The 21445-nt window shown below is 39.1% G+C and overlaps 4 protein-coding genes across 8 annotated transcripts; 2 read left to right on the forward strand and 2 right to left on the reverse strand.

Moving 5' to 3' along the window:
* Positions 1-61: 61 nt before the first annotated feature.
* ush1ga (Usher syndrome 1Ga (autosomal recessive)) lies at positions 62-7435 on the reverse strand. Of its 2 annotated transcripts, XM_042393478.1 has the most exons (4): positions 7042-7433; positions 3148-3601; positions 2037-2833; positions 62-964 (listed from the first exon to the last, which is right to left on the reverse strand). In XM_042393478.1, exons 1-4 carry the CDS (start codon positions 7203-7205, stop codon positions 961-963), a joined length of 1419 nt encoding a protein of 472 aa, XP_042249412.1. In that variant the 5' UTR covers positions 7206-7433; the 3' UTR covers positions 62-960. The 2 variants fall into 2 exon arrangements, with proteins under 2 accessions (XP_042249412.1, XP_042249413.1); XM_042393479.1 differs by lacking the exon at positions 62-964 and having other exon boundaries at positions 2033-2833; positions 7042-7435.
* A 125-nt stretch (positions 7436-7560) lies between these two features.
* On the forward strand, positions 7561-13201 carry LOC121884601 (proton channel OTOP2-like). Of its 4 annotated transcripts, XM_042393475.1 has the most exons (8): positions 7624-7792; positions 8989-9043; positions 9539-9909; positions 10009-10145; positions 10931-10989; positions 11309-11451; positions 11772-12616; positions 12706-13201. In XM_042393475.1, exons 3-8 carry the CDS (start codon positions 9540-9542, stop codon positions 12874-12876), a joined length of 1725 nt encoding a protein of 574 aa, XP_042249409.1. In that variant the 5' UTR covers positions 7624-7792; positions 8989-9043; position 9539; the 3' UTR covers positions 12877-13201. The 4 variants fall into 4 exon arrangements, with proteins under 4 accessions (XP_042249408.1, XP_042249409.1, XP_042249407.1 ...); XM_042393474.1 differs by having other exon boundaries at positions 7561-7630; positions 8989-9909; XM_042393473.1 differs by having other exon boundaries at positions 8989-9909.
* Positions 13202-13851: 650 nt separating this feature from the next.
* LOC121884262 (Golgi apparatus membrane protein TVP23 homolog B-like) lies at positions 13852-16485 on the forward strand. The gene is made up of 7 exons (XM_042392971.1): positions 13852-13960; positions 14192-14265; positions 14377-14521; positions 14798-14887; positions 15351-15476; positions 15569-15697; positions 15787-16485. The coding sequence occupies exons 1-7, from the start codon at positions 13940-13942 to the stop codon at positions 15811-15813; spliced, it is 612 nt and encodes a 203-aa protein (XP_042248905.1). The 5' UTR covers positions 13852-13939; the 3' UTR covers positions 15814-16485.
* Positions 16486-17967: 1482 nt separating this feature from the next.
* On the reverse strand, positions 17968-21023 carry LOC121883927 (5-hydroxytryptamine receptor 3A-like). Its single transcript, XM_042392376.1, has 9 exons — positions 20984-21023; positions 20383-20528; positions 20060-20104; positions 19878-19984; positions 19590-19759; positions 19092-19207; positions 18595-18805; positions 18348-18506; positions 17968-18218 (listed from the first exon to the last, which is right to left on the reverse strand). Exons 1-9 carry the CDS (start codon positions 21021-21023, stop codon positions 17968-17970), a joined length of 1245 nt encoding a protein of 414 aa, XP_042248310.1.
* Between the last annotated feature and the right edge of the window lie 422 nt (positions 21024-21445).

The raw sequence follows: 21445 nt of genomic DNA on the forward strand, positions 1-21445 counted from the left end.
AGTAAATAAAGTGCAGTAAGGAGAGCAAAGTATAAGGATACACCAGTGAAGTAGTATATATAATTAAATTATATTAGTACTTTTATTAAAATCCACCTAAAATTTTAAAAAGTTAAGACATTAAACACATGCACGTGCAGATGTACATGACGAAAATAAAAAATGTTCAATATATAAACTGTTGGAAGACTGACATGAATGATATACAAAGGTTTATAAACCTCCCAGTGTATTGACTGAACATGCAAATATATGTAGCTATCACATATTATGTTGTGTTTTCTAAAATGATCAACAGATGCTGCATTTTCAGGCAGTTTACAATACTACAGTAAATAAGAAGAGAAATCTCAGTGAGTAATTGGCCTGCATTGGCAGTGAGCCACACGTGGACTGACATGGCTTGCTGTATGTAAACATGTACAGAAATAAAATATGAGACTTACAATTAATAATGCAGAAAATGCAGAAACTTTTGCTATTGAAACCATTGATAACAGAACTGTTATGTCAAAAATACTTATGACAAAAGACATTTTTAAGCAAATGCACAGGTACAAGATACGCAGGCACATGATGTGGTTGGATTGACCCCACAGGGGCAAACATGTTCAGGGGACACAGACCCCACAATCAACTCTCTGTTGCTGTCTATGCCACATGGCATACAATGACACTGCAACTATTGTCATTCAGTTTGTTAAACAATTCAGTGCAGAGGACTCTTACAGATATTTTCAGTGAGTCTAACAAGACCCCTGTTTTGAATTTAGCTCACATCTCTTCTTGCTCGACATATTCATCTCGACAGTGTTCTTTCTGCTTTGTTACCGCTGAGTTACCAGGAGAGGTAAATCATTTAGTTCTGTCTGTCCATACGTGACATTCACTCCATAATGCTCCACTGACCTTTAAGGCGGGATGAGCTCACAGCGAGAGGATCATCTAGAACAAATTTTATTATCTGCAGAACAGAAGGAAGACAGTTTCAAGATTTCTTTTCACAAAACATTTTCTCAGTGGCTAGATTTCAACAACTAGAAGCAGTGCAGTCCATTAATATTTGGACAATTACATATTTTATGTTCGGCTTTGCTCCAGCACATGAAATAAAACAATAAATATGAATTAGCTTTAAGGGTTTTTAGATGATTTAGATGATTTACACATCCATACTGAAGGGTGGGTGGGGGGGAGGGCCTGAAGACAGAACAGTGGATTATTCTTGACTGGAAAATGTAGTCACCTGATATCAATCCAACTGAAGACGGCTCCAGTACAAGCGTGCCAAGAACTCACTATAGCAATTGTTTGCTGATGTCTACAGGTTGCAGACTGCAGTCAGTCTATGGCTGCTAAGGATTTTCAATTAAATATTAAAGGTACCCTGTGGAGTTTTTTCTTCACTGGTAGTACTACTGAGCAATATTTTTATGCGTATGTCTCTGTTTTGTTTGTTGTACACACATGAAGACGCACATGCACGCAGGTGACGCAGTACACATTCCACTATTCCACTCATCTACGAGAGGTATTTGCCAAGAAACGCAGCAGTGCACCAGTAGGGGAGGAGAGAGAAGGAATGCAAGCTAGCAAACATGGATGTTAACAATGGTTTAAATTTTTGGAAAAAACAAAAAACAAAACAGATTTGAAAATGTTTTATGAGGAAGAAAATGCACCTCAAAGTCACATAATGCATTTTGCTGAGAAACACCGGATGTAAACATAAACTTTGTTTGTTTACCAGAAAACTCCAAAGAGCACCTTTAATTATGTTAATATAATTTTAAGTGTCCAACTAGTTTTATCCCTGATAATTGGGAGGTTGTATAAAAAGTCCCACACTCTCCATCTGATGTGGATGTAAACAAATTAAAGCTCAAATTAAAGCTGATAGTTTTATAGCATTTCCTCATCGTTTCATTTATAATCCATTGTGCTGTACAGAGAGAACATAAACAATATACCATCGCCTAAATACTTCCTCACTATTCTGTATAAGTGGAAATCTCTCTTGAAAAATCTGCACTCACAGTTCTGTGTCCTCAATGCAGTCTGGTTCCTCTATGGTCTCCAGCCGTCTCTTACAGGCATCTAAGATCTTTTTCCTCGGCCCTAAGGGGATGTGGATACTCTTAAGGTCATGGTCAGAGCACAGCAACAGAGCTTCAAGGTCGATCTTCTCCCGCTTAAAGATGGAGAAAAACTCGCTCATGCTCTGTGTGGCCAGGAAGACCTCCAGAGGGCTTGTGTCAGGCTCATCATCATCGTCCAGCCCTAACTCGACCTCTTCCCAAGGCAGCTCCTCTACATTCCTCTGCTGCAGGCTATGTGCACTGCCGATGCTGTCTTCATCTAGACTTGGGTATTGCTGCAGCCGACTGCGTAATCGCACAGTATTGCCTGACTGGTTCACACTGGCCTCTTCCCGATCACCGAGGTCAAACATCCCCCCGCTCACATAGTTCCTCCTGAAAACCATGGTGCCCAAACCAGGCCGGTTGAACAGGGAATCATGTCCTGAGTCGGTGCTGATCTCAGAATAGTCCACATCAGGCCCGTGGAGGTCCGGCTCACTCATGGCACGTGAAATGGCATCGTCATTGTCTCTGGGGAACATGTCACGAACGTTGCGGCGGCTACGGTCTTTTGGGTTGACGTAGGTCCCCTGTTTGACAAACATAACATCATTGCCTAGCTGAAGTCCAGAGAGGGAGCGCACACTCTTCCTTCCATCCTCATAGATTTTAAAGGTCCCATCTCCTTGTTTTCTCCTTTCCAGCTTCTTCTGGATCTTTGTCTTCCCTCGGTTTGTGGCATGGAGAGTAGCCTAACAGAACAGCAATAATACAGTAATCAGGCATAATTAATCACTTCCTGTGAAAACATTAGATTTCAGACGACCAAAACAAGTGTTTTTGCATATTTTAGCCAAATATTATTACTACCAATCAGTTGGAAAAGCTTTGACATCAATTCATCTTTTGATACCTTTCACATAATGTTGTATGAAAAGTCAAAATACATGCAGTTAAGAGCAGGGATTAATTTGAAATATTTTTTTTTTCTATAGCTGGTGCTCTGATTGAAATGAAATATGCAATCATGCAAATAACATAACAGCATGAATAGACAACTCCTGACCTGAGAATATGGCACACTGACAGAGGCTGCATTTAAGTTGTGCAGCTTGTGGCTAAAAGAGCTGCTGGTGTAACTGGAAAAGCTCATGACGTCTGATGCAGAAGCCTCGGAGGCCTCCTTATGAAACTTCCTCTCCATGCGCCTGTGGTGCTTCTTCTGCATCTTCAGGCACTCTTTGATTCTCCGCTCAGCATCACGAAATGCCCGGTCCTTCAGCTTGCTGACCAGCTTGGGGTTGAGGCCTGTCTGCTTGGCAGCGATGGAATCCAGGTAGCGGACGCAATCCATGTGATTCTTTGTGGCGGCCATGTCCAACGGCGTGTGGTAGTCGTTGTCCAGGCACCATATGTTGGCACCGAAAGACACCAGGAAGAAAAGGCAGTTGAGGTGACCGTTGGCAGCTGCCAGGTGGAGCGGCGTGTTCCCCCATATGTCACACTTGTCAGGGTTCCCTCTGTAGAAGAAAGTTATTAGATAAAACCGTCAAAAAATCTCTAACAAATTTAATAAACTGATCATTTCATCCGTGTTCAGACTGATTATGGATACATCCTTTATATATCTGCTGGTTAGTAGACTCATGAATAGGCTAAGCATATGATTTTTTGGGTGATGTTTTCAGCACTGACCTGCCATACATGGGTTGTTAATGGGACCTTATTTAATAATTTAAAGTCTATACAACACATTGCATTTTAAGAAAATCAACCATAGATCTCAGATCTACTAGGATACTACTAGGATGTTTTGATTAAATGTATCCTGCACAGGGAATTTATCATTATTACATGGCACCATAACTAACATTTTAGCCGCATTCACCCTTAGCTGAGAGTCCACGACCTTAGGATTACCTCTTTGTGTGCTGCACTGTTGCTGTCGGTCTGTAATATGACCACAGGCTTGCCAGGATCAGCGCTACACTACCTGTATCCAGTTTCAGGGGGAGGCCGAATAGGTTGCGCCTGACTCAAAAAGCATAACTCTGCCTAGCCGGTGATGTCATGCTGAATTCCTCAAGTCAAAACATACAGTATTACAGCTGCTTAGATGATATGAAGAACAGATATGTATGATGCTTATTGTGTATTTCTTTCCTATCATAAGCCTAATGTGCAAATCTATGAAAGCTCATTTGTATCATCATTTACATTACTCAAATTTTGTTCAAACTGATATTCCATCAAAAATCTTACTGATAATCAGTCATTTTCAAAGGAAAACAGGCTTTATTCATGATATACAACTTGTTTGTGGTCTCAGCAACCACATATTTGTAATAACTAAATTTTTCAGCATTTTTTTTTTTCAGTTTAGACTTCGGCGGTTTCTTGCAAACCCCCGAAATATAAATGTTACTGAACTGGCTATGCATTGTCTCGTCTCCATCCTCCAATGTAGCCACATACAGACCGCTGAATATTTGATGAGATGGACGTGAAGCTACTGTCGAAGTGCGGATATATTATTGATGCATTTCGTTGTAAGGTTTTCACAGGGAATGTGTGTCGGATCTGCCAGACCCAACCTAGGCAGCGATTAGCAAAGACCCACTCTGATTTCAACCCCTAGCTCTTTTGTCTGGACAGGATTGGGTTTGGAGAGAAAAAAAAAAGCTAATTTTAGGATCAAGGGTTGCTTGAGTTCAAAGGTAAAAGAGGAGTGGGTGTCATCAGTGTACGTGATGTACTGCATGTGGCAAACAGCCAAGAAAGACACAATAAAACATTAATCAGACAAAGGAATTGCACTGTCAACTCAGGACTGAAATAGCTGAAGAAGATAACATGCTATAAATTGACGTCAAAAGATATAGTAATTAGCTTTGTTCAATTTTTATTTGAAGACAAAATATTTATGACTTTCTAAACTTAAGATTATACAATATGCTTGTCACAGACAGGGACCATCTAAAATGATAGCTTTATGTGTCATAATTCATGTCTCTGCCCAGTAAAATGCTGACCACAGCGGTAATATCTCTGCTCACTTATCCCTCCCTTGTTCTTTATCACATTATGAGCTGTTTGCATCCTCACTTCCTATGACAGTTTGATGTTACTGCAGGCCACCCGATGCAATATACTTGCTGAATATAGCAGGGTATGGCATCTTTCCCATGAAATTGTCAAGCAACATTTAACGTCTCTTCATATATCCCGGGGTTTCATGAGTTTGGTGCCTCTGTGAAAAATTACGGCAGGTATTAATGTTTAATTTTACTACCTCATGTCAATCAGAGAAATACCATCAATAGAGGAATCCTATGTCCTTGGCAGCTAAATGACTCCAAGGCCTTGTTTACACTCATTTCATGGGAAATAGTGAATTTAGTATTATAATGTAGCAATCCTATGAACCCTTCCTTGCTTTGCTGCCTGAGTGTTATAAGAATTTGGGACTATAAAAATAAATATCATAAACATTTTCTTTATTCTGATATTTTGCTTTCAAGCAAATCTTTTCTGTGCAAGGTGAGACAGCTTTTAGGAATTTCAAAACATAATGGGACACACACTGATGACTCACTTTTACAGTGAGCCTCTCAAAAGCCTCACTCAATTAAGCAGGTTCATAATGGGTCCATTTTCCTGGCTGACAGGCAAACCAGGTCAGCCAGAAAACATGAGAAATGGGCTGTTGTGTGCTTCCTCGCGCCAACTGACCCTGAATACCAACTCCATTTACACAGTGTGCTGAAGAACAGCAAACATTCATGCTACAATGCCGCCTTTTAAAATCACTGTATCCTGTTTATTTGATCAAACATTATCCTTTGCCTGCGATGATGTCATAAAATTGTTAATTAATCAATAGAGGAATCCTATGTCCTTGGCAGCTAAATGACTCCAAGGCCTTGTTTACACTTATTTCATGGGAAATAGTGAATTTAGTATTATAATGTGGTAATCCTATGAACCCTTCCTTGCTTTTATGTATGTTATTAATTGTTAATTATGTAATGCAAGGCAAATGCACTCTGAATGAGGTGTGCAATATGTCCTATAAGTCCTTTTTATGGGTCAACTTACATACATGCTCTTGTAATTATACAGTAAATGTGTCAGGGAATACAGGACAGCAATACATTTAATGGAGTAATGTCTCTATGACTCATCGGTGCTCTTAGGTGATGTGCTCCTACAGTAAATTAACAGTGTCATCATGTTAAATGTCATCATAGAAGTGTTCAATTTTACACTCAATAGTCCTGCGTCGCTTTGAAAATGGTAAACTATATTGCTATGATGTACTGGTAATTATCAAGGTATATGACCTCCAGATGTTGACAAGCTACTATGATGGGAAAAGAGCCAATTAAAATGTTACGAAAACATTAAATTAATGTTTGATCATCACTTCGAAAGCAAATGAACTCCTTTGCTGCTTCCATTGCAGAAACAGATTTCAATCATTTAAAAAAAAAAAAAAGTGTCCCGCCCAACATGGGGGTTTTCCAGACCTGACCAAGCAATAAACTGCACTTTTGTACAATCTACCAAACAAGTATTTCAATTCTTTGCCTGAGATTGCTCTTAGCCTGTAGCAAAGCCCGAAGTTAGTTGTGTTAGTGGCATGCCAGGGCCTGTTCTCTTCCCTGGGCATGCAAACTCAAACTTGGATTTTCTGATTTCTGTTCAACTACACAAAAACTATTCGAGTACTGAAACTTTACTTTATTCTTTGACAATTTGGTGTGTAAGGTTTGTTTTTACCTGCCTCCTTAACACGGAAAAAAATGTGAAATTGTTTGAAATGACAGGGAAAATGGTAGTTCAAATTTGCTCTAAAAATGCATTTTATTGGATGAGGATGAACACATTTGAGTGAATTTGGTGGCAGTCCATACAGTATTACGCACACGTCCCGATGGCTACCAAGCTTTATACCCACCCCCTCGCCACGATCAGCCGCAGAGCCTCCAGATTGCCGTGATAAGCAGCCCATAACGTCGGTGTCATGCCATCCTCATCCGGTGCGTTGAGATCCTTCCGAGTAGCCTCCTTCAGCAGGTCCAGGTAGCCGTCCCGGGCCGCCTTGTGGTATCTGTCATTCATGGTGCAGAATTAATCCACCCTGCTCGACTCCATTTCGTTTCATCAACACCAGCATTATCATACTCATGAGGCGATGTGGTGGGAGTAGACCGGCTGAAGTGCCTATTTGTGCCCCACCGTCCCACCGGTCTCCTGATCATGTACAGAGGAGCGACAGGCAGAGCGCGTCGCCGGTATCCAGGGACGCCACGATGCGCATCGCCTGGTTAACAGTGCTCCCGGTGGCCGATGTGGTCCTAAAATGACCGGAGAACCTGTTCAGGTCTTGCCTGTGCCTGTCCTAAACTGCCAACCCAAACAAAAGCAAATATCACAAAATCTGTAGCTCAGCTTTCATTTAATGGTGTCTCTATAACATTACTATTGTGACTTATGGGGTATTTATTAGATGATCCCGGCTGTGCACCATGGGTTTGAAGCTCTCAGTAGGTTAATTACTTTAAAAAAGACATTGTCCTTTGGTATGCCGTTGTACTTAACCATGTCTGCCCTTTATGGCTGCAGGCACTGCAAGAGACAGAGAACTTTACTACTGATGTGTAGATTTGCTGCTGTGGTTAAGTCATGTGGCTGATAGATCAAGCAAGGTATTTGGGGAATTCAGTCAATGCGCATTTTAATGGCTAATAAAAATAATATTTACATGCACTGCCAGTTGATGACCTGGGCTAATATTAACAGTTTCATGTTATTAGATCTGAAAACTCTTCTGAAACGTTCCTCTATTCTTTCAAACTCATTAATCATACAATAATAAACTTAAAGACACAGACTGAAGTTGAACAAACTTGTTTAGCAAATGATTAGAAGTATGATCAGACATTTGAGAAAGTAAAATTATGCTTTGTCATAATGTGACTAACACACAAGGAAGCATATGAGTCTCTTGTGAGAACCTGATATTTATTTTCCCCCTTTCTTTTGAATAAACCATTGTTCTAATTGTCCTTTACTGGTAAGACTGGATGTGAAATATGAGAGCAGACAAAGGATTGAGTACCATGGAGTGTTGAAATAAAAAAGTAGGCTATCTCTGCTCCCGGCCCCACCCTGAGGAATAGGGTATAAACTAGCCCAAGTTAGCACTGATGAAAAAATAAGCAAAACTGCACCAGTGGTTCAGGAACTAGAAGTTCTCATACATACCACCCTATTGAAACTTCCATAACAATAGGCAGATAGTGGCCAGGCTTGTCATGTGCTACACCTCAGGCATTTTGCAAAGACAAGAGATAGAGGCACATCTCTTAATTGAGCCATGAATAGCATTAAAGTACTGCAAGTATTCCCTTCAAGCACTGAATAAAAAAGATAGGCGAGTAGAGTAGTATGCTACGCCTATTTAGAGAATTTGGATCACAATGAGATTGTGAGGCGTAGCTGTGTGTGGTCAGCCGCAGAAAAAAAAAGTGGATCAAGTTGAACAAGACAACTCAAGCTATAAAGCCTGTAAAGTGTCTATGAATGTAAAGAGATAGAGATATTTTCCCCCTCATCTTCAATATTTATTTTGTGTTTGCCATTAACACTTTTTTATAACAAATGACTGGTATTGTGTATGTATGTATTGTGTAATATCAAAAAAAATGCTGTTTATCCGAAAAGGAACCGGTTTCTTGTATTTTGGAATTCATGAGATTAGGTTTTTCCTGGAAACATCTTTTGAACTTTACGTGAATATTTTGTGCAAAACATGCTGTGTGTGGTAATAATATGGTATTGTTCATAACAGATTTATTGACATTTATGACTCTTTGTACGGTAAACCCATGTGTTTTTGAAGGCATATAAAAGCCATGACGGCTCAGACTGCTTCTCAGGATCACACTATACATCAGGTAAGCTTACAGGTATCCTGAAAGCTTCTCTTGATTTTTAGCAGGTCGCTGTTTTGGTGAAATGACACAATCTTGGTTTTGGTATTCAATTTCAATTTCACTTGCCCTGATGTTATTCTTGATTTTATCAGAGATGGAAAGGAAGAGTGTGGGTGACTTTGTGGATTATCATTCAATACAGCTCTGTCAGAACCAGAACCAAAAGAGGGGGAAACTAAATCCTATTTGTTGATTTGAATGAGCTGTTTTGTGTAGCACTGAAAGGGTGACAATTATGCTGATTTTGTATTCACGGAAATGTTTCACTTGGGCGGGAACTGCCTTTAAAGGAAACCGGTGAATGGGTGTAGCTATTAAACCTGTGATGTCTCACAGCAGAACCAGATGCAGCTAACAATTCATTTGTGAACAGATCCTACAGAGAGGAATCATGTGTTTGAACACTGGCTATCCGTGCAAATGTTTGACCGATGGCAATCCGTGTGAACCATGTAGGATGACGGCCAAAGACAGGGAAACAGAGGAGGCCCACCTGTCCAACAACATCAATGCAGTGGGCCAAGTGGGGAACGCATGTGAGCCTGAGCTGAACATCTCTTCCAGTGGAGTTGCGAGGGAACGGGTCAGAAACTGGGGATGGGGGCTGTCTGCGATCATTTGTGTAAACATCTTGATCCTGGGCTGCGCCTTGGTCAGCGGCAGTGCGTATAACTACGTCAACATCGGCAGTTCTGACCTGCAGGTTTTCCTCATCATCCTCCTCCTCCTCACCTCCATCTGGATGATTTATTATGCCATCTACACAGCTAGGAAAGAAGATGCTGTTACGTACAAGGATGGCCATGCTGGACCCCTGTGGCTCCGGGGTAAGTAAATGTTGTTCTTGATTGATTTTTCATTTACAGAGCAATTTTTGAACACTTAAACAATTTTTACCCCTGTTCTACATGTTCTCACTCCTTCAGGAGGACTTGTGGTATTTGGACTCCTCGGTATTCTCATGGACATTTTCAAGATAGCCAGCTATGCTGGCTACCTCCACTGTGATTCTGCTGTTAAGGTTGCTTTCCCTGTGGTGCAAGTTGTTTTTATACTTGTGCAGGTAAATATAACTAAAAATGCCAGCATGCTTTAACCCTCATCCTACCAACATGTTTAACATACAAGGACTACCGACTGGGGTCCCTGAACACCTCAAGAATAAACGACAGTAAGAAACAACCATCATAGCAAAAATGTTAACTCATTTCTTCTCAAAACATTATAAGTTATGTAATTAATATAATCTGGAAAAAAATCAGATCATTATTATTATTATTTTAGGAAAGTTACAGTTAATTTACATATTGTGTAAAATGAAAATATATACTTTTCTTTAATACTAATTGCAGCTTTTATCCAGAGTACAGTCTCTCTACAAAGCCTTCAAAATGACTGACAGAGTGCCCTTACCCCCCCCCCCCCCCCCCCCCCCCCCGATAGGTGTGATACTTTAAAATTAGGACCCATGACAAACATGAACTCAATAAATATTTCCATCTACTAAAACTGCACAGGCAGAATTGAGTGCTTTTGACTGACTGAAATACCCCAATACGTTGGTATTTTTAAAAAGCACTAATTAAAACAGAAACAGAAAACAATGACATGGAGTCATTGGGAACAAATTGATTGACAAAGTCGTGAAAAATTGGAATGATAGAATAAAGCGCCTGTGAGATATGACAGAAAGTATACCTCTGTGGTCTGCGGGTACCCCAGTCGGTAGGATTAAGATTAATGAAATGACACATTGTGGGGAAAAAATGAGTTAAATTAAGTCTTTAATGGTTGCAAAATATTATTATTATATTATATAATATTAATAATTGTAAAATCAATTTGCAGACATACTTCATGTGTATCCATTCCAAGGACTGTGTGCAGCTACAAAAGAACATCACACGGTATGTGATTAATTTTCCTTTTCCTTGTTTTTCATCGTTCACTGTCTTTGTAAAGCATGAGAGTAACAGTAGCTTTATACTGATACCGCCACATTCAGAAAATCAGGCCGTTCTCTTTATTTGCAGACCTTGAAAAATGCTCTATTATTATTTATTTTCTTTACTGTAATTAATACACCAAATTTGATTTGAAAAATAAATACATAAATAAATGAAAAGCAAGACTTTCATTACTTGGTAGATACTGATTTTAAACTTTTAAACATTAAATTTTAAAACATTAAAATCTGATGTTTTTTCTTCTTGTCCTCTTATTTAGCTGTGGGCTGATGCTCACCCTCTCCACAAATCTAGTTTTGTGGATGACTGCAGTCACCGAGGAGTCCCTTCACCAAACAACTGTTCCTGACTATTCGAGCAACGTCACTAAACTCTCTGGACGAAGCCTGTTCATCCATAAAGGTAATCAAAGTAGATACATAGATATAGTCTTTATTGTCCCACAGGAAATGTGTTTTCACAGCCTGTACATGTTCCACATAGAAACATACAAATAGCCACACTACAAACATACTGATATACATAAACACATAACTTTCCTTCCCCTGACTGTATCCCAACACATATACATGTATCTGCACACACATACACTGTGTCAGCGAGGCGTTGATGGCTCTGTCGTTCATGTTTGGGAGATAAAGCGATCAAAGCAGATGGCACTAGACAGGAACTACCACAACATAACACATGTCTCTCTCTCTGTATCCTGTCATGTCTTACAGCAAGTTACGGCAGCGATAAGTGCAAGTGTAGCCACACTTCATGCAGCATCTTCAAGGAGGCCTACTACTACCTGTACCCCTTCAATATCGAGTACAGTCTCTTTGCCTCTGCCATGGCCTATGTCATGTGGAGAAATGTTGGTCGAGTGTCAGAAGAACACGGCCACCACGACATAAAATTCCGTCTCAGGGATGTACTTCTCGGTCCTGTGGCGGGTTTTCTCTTGGTGATTGCAGGTCTGGCAACCTTCATTGTGTACGAGATGGAAATGAAGAAGGACAACAGCAATGGCAAGAAAGATACATTTCTGATGATGCACTTTGTCATGAATATAGTGATAGTAACCCTGATGTCCGTGTCCACTGTGATCGGCTATGCCGTCTACAAGGTGGACCACAGAGAGCACATGACAGAGAAAAACCCCACTCGCAGCCTGGATGTGGGGCTGCTGGTGGGTGCCTCGTTGGGACAAATCATCATCAGCTATTTCACTATTGTAGCTATGGTGGCAACTGAAGCCAAAGGCTACTTGGACAGGCTCAACCTGGCCTGGGGTATCCTGATGGTGATGCAGATCGGCCTGCAGAACCTTTTCATAGTCGAAGGGCTTCACCGAGAGCCCTTCCACGAGGTGCACCCGGTCACTGTGGTTGCAAATCCATACGTGCTGCAGCCAGGCAAAGAGCTGGGCAGCCTTGAAGGAAAAGACATGGACACCAAGGCGAGCCCAGTACTCACAGAGCGAAGCCTGCACAGCCACACGACTGAACACAGACCCAAACTGTCATGGAAGAGACGGGTGTTGAAGGAGGTCTGTGCGTTTCTTCTGCTGGCCAATGTCATAGTGAGTACCAGTCTCCCTCGCTCGCTCAAATTCACTGCTTTTAAATTCACCAAATACTAAAGCTGTTCTCTTGTTTCTTTCTATAACAGCTGTGGATCATGCCAGCATTCGGTGCTCGTCCCCAGTTTGACCACTCCACCGAAGCTAAATTCTACAAGTTCAACATGTGGGCCGCTGTCGTGAATGTCGGACTTCCTTTTGGCATTTTTTACCGCATGCATTCAGTTGCCAGTCTGTTTGAAGTGTTCCTCACCTCATAACACTGAAGGGGGGACAAAATGTGTACAGCCAAACTGTTATGACATTATAAAACCGTTTTGTATAAATTGTAGTTTGTTTGGATGATGCTTTTGTGACGTAGGTACTGACTGACAACATTACTTTGATGTTTCTCAGTATGTTATAGTCTGTATATTTGACCATGTAAATGTATTCAAAATGTTATTTTCAGAGGTAAAAAAAAAAAAAAAACAGTAGTTGTGAAGTTTATCTTGTTTCATGCCTCATACTCTGTTTGTACAAAATAAAGATGAGCAATAAAATGCATGAGTGAATAGTTGTGTGTTATTGTTATTGGTATTAATATTATTACTACTACTACTTCTGCTGATTGTGGTAGAATTAGTTTAAGTATTTGACCTAATGAAAAAACTATTATAGTGATAATCTGAGAGACTAGTTTTTATGCACCTACATCTACTTTGAAAACTTGAAACAATTACTTGATTGATTGACTAGTCATTAGACAGAAAGTTAATCAACAACAATGTTGATAAATGATCGTTTAAGTCAATTTTCACCCAAAAATATCAAATATTTTCTAATTATTTTTCTAATTCCACGCCACTGAAGTTTTGCTTGTCTTATTATAGCAAACTAGCCTAAATACCTATATTTTAGTTTTGGACTGTTGAGCAAAAACAAGCAACTTAAAGACCATGGTCTTTAGGAAATTGTAATGGGCATTGTTTTCACTATTTTCTTTTATTTTACAGACCAACTGAAGTTAATAGAGAAACATAATAACAGTTACAGTCGTACCTTACTTTTTTAATACACTTTTAAGGCAAATCCGCAAGGAAATTAATCAAAGTTGGTAAAGAAATTCTTCACCAAAGCATCTGGGAAAACTTACAAGTCCGGAAAAACATGTGAACAATCATAAGCGAATGAAAATGCTCATAAATGATTTGCGAAGGTTAATAGAGCTTGACTTACCTTTGAGTCAGGCAAATTTAAAGCCACGCTTCCGTGGGGTCCTTAGCACACGGCTTTGTTTACAACCACGTCACCAGATAATACATCCTGAAGTGTCAAAATCCTATGGTCAAAATGCGGATACAGGTAATCCACAGTCTGATTTTGTGACTATTTAGAAACGGTTTTTTTTTTGTCTTTTTCGTCTTGAGTATGGTGAAACACGTCTTAATTGATATTTTAGACATTAATATGTATGACTTTTCATGTTGAATGCACAAACTAAGCCGAAAAAACATACAGCAGCCTATTTGGCCCAGTCTCTGCATGCAGCATTAGCGTTAAGCTGCTAATATATATACATATTTATGTCAACAGGACTGTCACGACACAGACGCTCCTCTCTTCGGTGAAGATGACGATAACAACAGGTTAAGAAGGTCCAAAATCAGGTGAGATGTCCTACTTTCGTGGCTATAAAGTGGTCTAGCTGTTTGTAATTTGTAAACTGGATTGGATTGCATTTAAATATAATGACATGTAGACGATCATCTGTGTTGCAGGCATCCACTGGCTTCATTCTTCCATCTTTTCTTCCGAGCAAGTGCCATCGTGGTCTACTTACTCTGTGATATCTTCAGCAGTCGCTTCATTGTCTGTATGGTCACCATCATCCTCCTGCTGTCATGTGACTTCTGGACTGTCAAGGTGAGCCTAATAAGAGTATGGGTCTGGTCGGGTTATGTTTTACCTCAGGACCACCAAGTTATACTGCATTGACTTTTAATGTTTGCCATGCTTTAGTTTTATTTGTAACATTTTGTTTGTGTTATGTTTTCTGTTTTGTTTTATTTTTTTTCCTTTTCTGTTTTTTCTTGTTTTGTAGAAATTTGGACATGAGTGTTATGTGTGTGTTGTTTATGACAGAATCAAATCTAATTATCAGGCTTTTATTTACTAATTCATTCTTTTTTATTTCCCCAGAATGTATCTGGCAGATTGTTGGTGGGCCTTCGATGGTGGAATCAAGTGGATGAAGATGGAAAGAGCCACTGGGTGTTTGAGTCAAGGAAGGTAAGCAGGAGTTCATTGGGCTCATCTCAAATGTTCAGCAGGTATTTGCACAGCTTAAGCTGTAATAAACAAAGGCTCAAAACAATGTGTTTTTGGGGTTTTTTATACTGCAGTCTTCTTAACAAAGAAGGTTTCTCACATGGAAAACAAAAATGGAACAAAACATCCTTTGCAAACTAAACAGCCTCATCATGTTTTGTGAAAAAAATGTCTGTACTTTGTGGAAAATATGGTCCAGCTACAATTTCACTAACTGGATTCACTTTGCAGCATTTTTTGAAGTGCCTCTGTAATATCTGCCAAGCACTTTCCTGGGTCAACGTATCTTCCTTATTGGACCAACGTAGATAATGTAACATATCACAGCTGCTTTGTTATCTCTTCAAAATGTCACACATCACAATGGGGCTTTATTGAATGAATGAATAGAATGAAAGGAAATCTTTTTCCTTTTTCTTAACAGACAGACAATCTGAACCTGACATCCAGTGCCGAGTCACGGATCTTCTGGCTTGGCCTCATCGTGTGTCCCATCTTCTGGATCATTTTTGTGTTCAGCACCATCTTTTCTTTCAAGATTAAATGGCTGGTCGGTTCAGTGCATCTTAATATGAATGTCAATTTAAATAGCTGCTTATTGGTTCATGTCTCACTCCTGTTTGTGATGTTTCCCCCCCCCAGGCTGTAGTAATAATGGGCTTGGTTTTACAATGGGCCAACCTGTATTGCTATGTCAGATGCAAGTTGGGTGGAAAGTCCAACCTAAGAAGCATAGCAAAGAACTACCTTGGTGTCCAGATTTTTAAAGAGGTATGTGAAAATAATCCTGATCCCCTCTTTACTCTTTTGTTGTAGTGACATGTTGCATTAATGCCTCCATTTTTTTTTTCATAAAAAAGGCAATGAAGAAAACACAGGACCTTTAGGTTAAAGAGGATGAGTGACGACTACCTGCAGTGTGATGGATTACAATGCTGGATGGACACACTAAATTCACTTGAAAACATGTCTTTTTATAGGGTATATGGGCTTTTGTACTTTCACTAGAGTTTTTGGTAAAGGTTTTTGGATTTTGTTTGTGTTGTTTCCTTTGAATACATTGACTAATGAATTCAAGAATAATTGCCAAAGATCTCTAAAAATGTCATTAAAATACCATTTAGTTTTTGATTTATTTAAAAATTTCATACAGTTGTATTGGTACTGCAGGTGATGGCACCAATGCATAGCACAGGGAAAGGTGTATTTTCATTGATTTGAGGCAATTGTTGCATAATTTTGTACAGTATCAAACCTTACTTGTAAGATCAATCACAAGACTGTCACAATAGGCTTTAATGGTAATGTTGAAATGTCTGGATGAATGGATTTGGATCAGAATGGTGATCAAACTATGCACTTTTTTCTCAAATGTAAAGCATGAAATATGTTTCACATGTAAGAGAAATATTGCTGTGCCTTGAGGCTGAGTCAGTTTTGTGAATTTTGACGGCTCAACTGAATATTATGTATTTTTTCTAAGGGCATTTGGGAAAAATGGTTTAATTATTTTGGATATATATATATGTATGTATAAATAATAAAGTTGTTAACTCTTACATGTCTACTCATTGCTCCTTAAAAAAGCCTGTTCATTATAGATTTTGTTAACATTATTGTGCCTGCAGATTAAACCTCGGCAATGAAAGTCACCCTATACTACAGTTAAATTTAATCAAACTATTTTGTAACATTGACATTTTAAGATATGGTAGCGAGAAGTTTTTAAAGTTAAAAATATCTTTTTTTAAATTGTTACTTGGGTGTGATTTATACGAAAAACATTTACTCAGGATTTCCCTGGGAAATTGTTGTGCTTTAAAAATAGGATAATTAACATCTAATGATTATTTCTGACTGAAAATGTCAATCTTTCTGGCTCATCGCAAATGCTTTAATAGAGCAACTACACTAATTCTGTGATAATGTTTTCTATGCAGATATTTAAAAGTAAGTCTAAATTTTAACAGCTTGCCAATGTGTTCAAAAGGTTTCACAGAAGATTAAAAGTGTCGTAATCCTACCATAGAGTCCCTGCTGAATACCTCGTACACACTTACTCAATAGGAATATTAGTTGCTGGTGTATTCACCTCTCTTTAGTCTCCCTTCAGCAGCTTTATGGTGGACATAAACAGACTTGTGAAATATTCAGCATAGGTTCTAGTCTCGCTGGTTAAAATGTCATGAAGTCAGACACAGAGTAGTTGTGTGGGAAATAATCAAGTGAAGGTCACGGAGTGCAGTAGGTCACCAGTCTCTGCAGGGAATGATTCAACCACAAGGTGGCAACAAAGGAACATTTGTGTATTGGGAATTCATTGCAGTGAACTTTTGATGATGTCATTCACAACAATGTAGTGACACCTGTGAGTCTCTGCCATCATGCAACAGCTTAAGAAGCCAAGTGAAGCTGCTTGAACATTTTAAGAGAACCCTACACACACACACAGTCAGTACTTTGTAACTCCAACATTAAGTGGTGTTTTAATCAGTAACTGGTCATAAAGGTACCTCTTGAGTCAAACAATTGGATTGGAACATCAAGGTTTTGGTGGGATCTAAAAACACAATAGAACAGAAGAAGAATACTGTGCATATTTTTGTTTTCAGTGGTGAACTTAAACAGTGAGCAAGGGAAAGTTGAATCATTTTGTACACCTTTATGTTTTTTTTATTGGATCTAATATATATAATATATAATATTTGTGTAGATGTGACATTTTGTCATGTGCGCAAATGCCCAGGTGAAATTTATTATATCATTTGTTTATATGACTCAATTGGAATAAATAAGTTCAGGAGTGAAAAATGAAATTTCTTTATTTGATTTTCAGAAATATACTAACGCATTTTTTAACAAACATCCAAATAAGGGCTATGCAGGCACAAATCATAATGGAGGAATGATGCAATGATTTTTGACATATTATAGTGAATGTGAGGATAAATAAATGTAACAGCAAACCATGAGAGCAGCTTAGTCCAAGTAATATATTGTGAGTAATGACATGCAGTATCCGGAGAGTAAGTCAATTATTTTTAGTACCAGAAATCAAAATGGTCAACTTCACATCTATAACTTACCATCAAACAAATCATGACACTAAAGTATATAACGCAAAAAATGAAATAGAACCAGAAAAAGATCTTGTCCAGTGTGTTGGCAAGCTTCTGACGTTTCTCCTGATCCAGTTCCTTGGTTTCAAGATTTTCCAGGAAGTTGATCACCTTTCTGAGCATTTGACTGTCTGAGGCACTGAGCTGAGCGACACTAACATCATCTTTGGCTTCTGTAAGGATAGAAGTGACAATAAGGAGAGGTGGAATGTGTTTTGTTTCTCAAAAATCAACACTCAAGACACTCTATGCAGCTCTTTATCAGAAGTATAGCAGTTGTTTAACAATCATGTCTTCCTCACCCTCATCCTCGTTCTCTTCCTTGTCTCCTGTGTTTCCAAGGACTGACCCTTTGGACCAGCAGCAGAAAATGAGGCTTCCATCTTTGGCTACCCGTGTAAGCACCAGGGACACCAACATGCTCAACACCAAGAAGATCAGACAAATACAGAAGTGGTGTCCTGCAGCGAAGACAGATGGTTAGTGATTCATATTCAGTTCAGAGTCAAACTTTGAGTGTGTTTGTGACATGCATGCGAGATGACTGACGGATGATGGGGCTGCAGTAGCTGTCTCCGGGGAGCTGATTGTTGAGGATGATGAGGAACATGGTGAAGCTGAGCACCAGAGTGACCTTGAAAGAGTTACGCTCACCGCCTCCCAGTGGCAGGGCGAAGCTGACCACATCGGCCAAAATGATCAAGATACTGGGCAGCATTAAAGTTATGAAGGGGTTCACATATTTGATGCTCAATCCCACCTGAGGAGAATGGCAGACAGTTTCATGGCTATAGTAGGTTTTTAAAAAACTCTTTTTTTTTCATTGTTTTTAAAATTTCTAACTGTAGCTGTGCTAGAAATATCTTCAGTTGAAGTTGTGCTGTTTATTTGGCAAGATTTCAGTTAGAAGAACACATCATCAAACAAATGAAAAGTGCAAGATCAGGCCAACGGCTGGTTTTTAAGTAGTTAAAAAACTTGAGATTAATAACATCATAGCAGGAAACATTAATTACAGATGAGAATCCTTAACTTTATGAACTTACCATGATGTAATTGCGGTCATTTCTTTTTTTCTGAAGGGACACAAAGTCAGTTTTCCAGTCTCCATGGGTGCTGTCCACCATCCTCACATCACCCAATACCAACTCTGTACCACATCCTGACATAAAATGAAGGACCTTTACATTTTGTTTGCTCTGAATTCACATCAGAAGGACAGAATGGTTTTAAATGGTTGTCGGCAGAAAATAATTAGATTAAATTTAGTGCAAAAAGGGTAAAACTGCACAGAATGATGTGCATTTATTCTCTTTTGACACCGAATGATTGATTGTTATGACAATGCTAAAATAGTTGGAATATCATCCAAAAGATAAAGCAGATTTTTAAAAGCATAACTGTAAAGAGTAAGAAGAGCAGAAGAGTCTTCACAATGAACAGAGACGTGTAAAATGATTAAAATATGCAAAATCAGAAAATTGTCACCCACTTTGCTCCAAAGCTTTGAAAAAATATTACATGTAGTGAATTTCTGAGCTCACCGTCAGTGGACCAGGCCTGGATGGCGACGGGGCATTCATCAGCAGCAAATGGGTAGTTGAATAGGTTGACTTCGCAGTTCACCTCTGCATTTATGATCACTGTGTGCTTCACGGTGCCGTTACTGTACGCCAGCAGATCATGGGAACTGTGCTTCATAGTTGTTACTATTCTTTACTCACACATGAAAGAAACCAGATGTTACAGATAAACATAAAGAAGTCCAAGAAATGATTTAGGGATAACTCATAATGATAGTTTGAGTCTCTTATGTGATGTGATGGACTTACCCATTTGTCACATGGAGCTCTGGGGTCCAGACTTTATCTACTGGCAGGACCACCTGATCATATCGGTAAACTGATGTGTCCCATTTCAGCGCAGGATCTCTCCATACCTGTGGTTATAATCAACATTAATGTGATTGACTGTTTTTCACTTTTTGTTAATTTGAAAGTATCTTGAGACTTACAATTCTGGCTAGGAGACGAGTAATTAAGCGGAGATGTTTTGTGTCCTGTTAAAGAAAAAATAATAAATACAAATAAGATAAGATAAGCAATAATAAGATAAGCATTTCACATGATGGAAAGTCATTCTCAACAAATGATCAGCAAGTTTCCATGAGCATATTTTCTGCCAAGAAACTCAAACATAAATAAACATATGAAACGCTGAAAGAAACCCACTAAAAAAGTGGTACAATTAAAATTCTCAATTTCTTCTGTACTTATAACAAGATCTACAAGAAGAAAAACTTCAGCTCCACTATAAAATATATAAGACCATACTTACAACAGACAGAGTTTGATACTCAATAAACGGCACATGTATTATTTGGGTGCAGTTTTCATACTGTGGCTGAGATGAATAGTTTCTATTGATCAGCATTTCAGCCAGACATCGCCGTGTCGTGCAGTTGGACTTGGCATATCCACATCCTAAAATGAGAAATAAATGTGAACCAGAGTTTTAAAGCTTTTTAGAAACTACTCTTCCAGCCTACTACGTCTTTAAAAAATAATTTTGTGAGAATTTACACTTACCTACTGCAAGTAAAGTCAGTAAAAAGACATCCTTCCACAAACTCTGATTAAGAAATCTCAACATATCTGAAAGCATCACTGCAGGAATCAGATTATCAAACTCGATAAATGACTAATAACTGCAGATTGACTGACAGCTCTCCTCTCTTAGCCTCCTTTTGCCTGACATGACACTTAAATAGGCTTGTGTGTGACGTGAAACCACATATTTACAACATCCATCACCCCATGCAGGCACGCTACAAGACAACATGACTCTCCCATAATAGTCTGTAAGAATACCGCTGTGTGATAGTGATCCTGTGTAAACAGTCAGAACACAAGTGCAATTAGTCCCACTGTCTGTTTACCTGCCAGCAGATACAAGTAGCTCCAGCTGCTGTTTGTCATTACACCTGCCTACGCTGCTCTGCATTACAAAAGGATTGTAGCTGTCATAGAAAACAGTGAGCAGACTGAAGCAGCCAATAATGGAGACATGAGTTTACCTGATGGAGCCAGGACTCCCAGTCATAGAGGAATGACAAAGACTTGAGACCGCTGTGGTTTCGCTGTGGTCCGGCAAAGCCGTGTCTTCTCACAGAACAACCATTAAACACACTTCTTTGTGGTGACAGCTGGATGATTGTTGTCTTTCCCTTTTGAAAATTTGGCACACATGCTTATTAAGTTATATAATGCTAATTGGCAAACCCTTCTATAAGTCAGATTGCACAGCCAAAATAATGATGTCAAATATAAAAAAATGTATTATGTATGGTGGACTGGTCAAAAATGATCAATAGATGTTGAAAATTGGGAAAAAATATAGA

Source organism: Thunnus maccoyii, chromosome 18 (genome assembly GCF_910596095.1).
Source record: "Thunnus maccoyii chromosome 18, fThuMac1.1, whole genome shotgun sequence".
Taxonomy (NCBI): Eukaryota; Metazoa; Chordata; class Actinopteri; order Scombriformes; family Scombridae; genus Thunnus; species Thunnus maccoyii.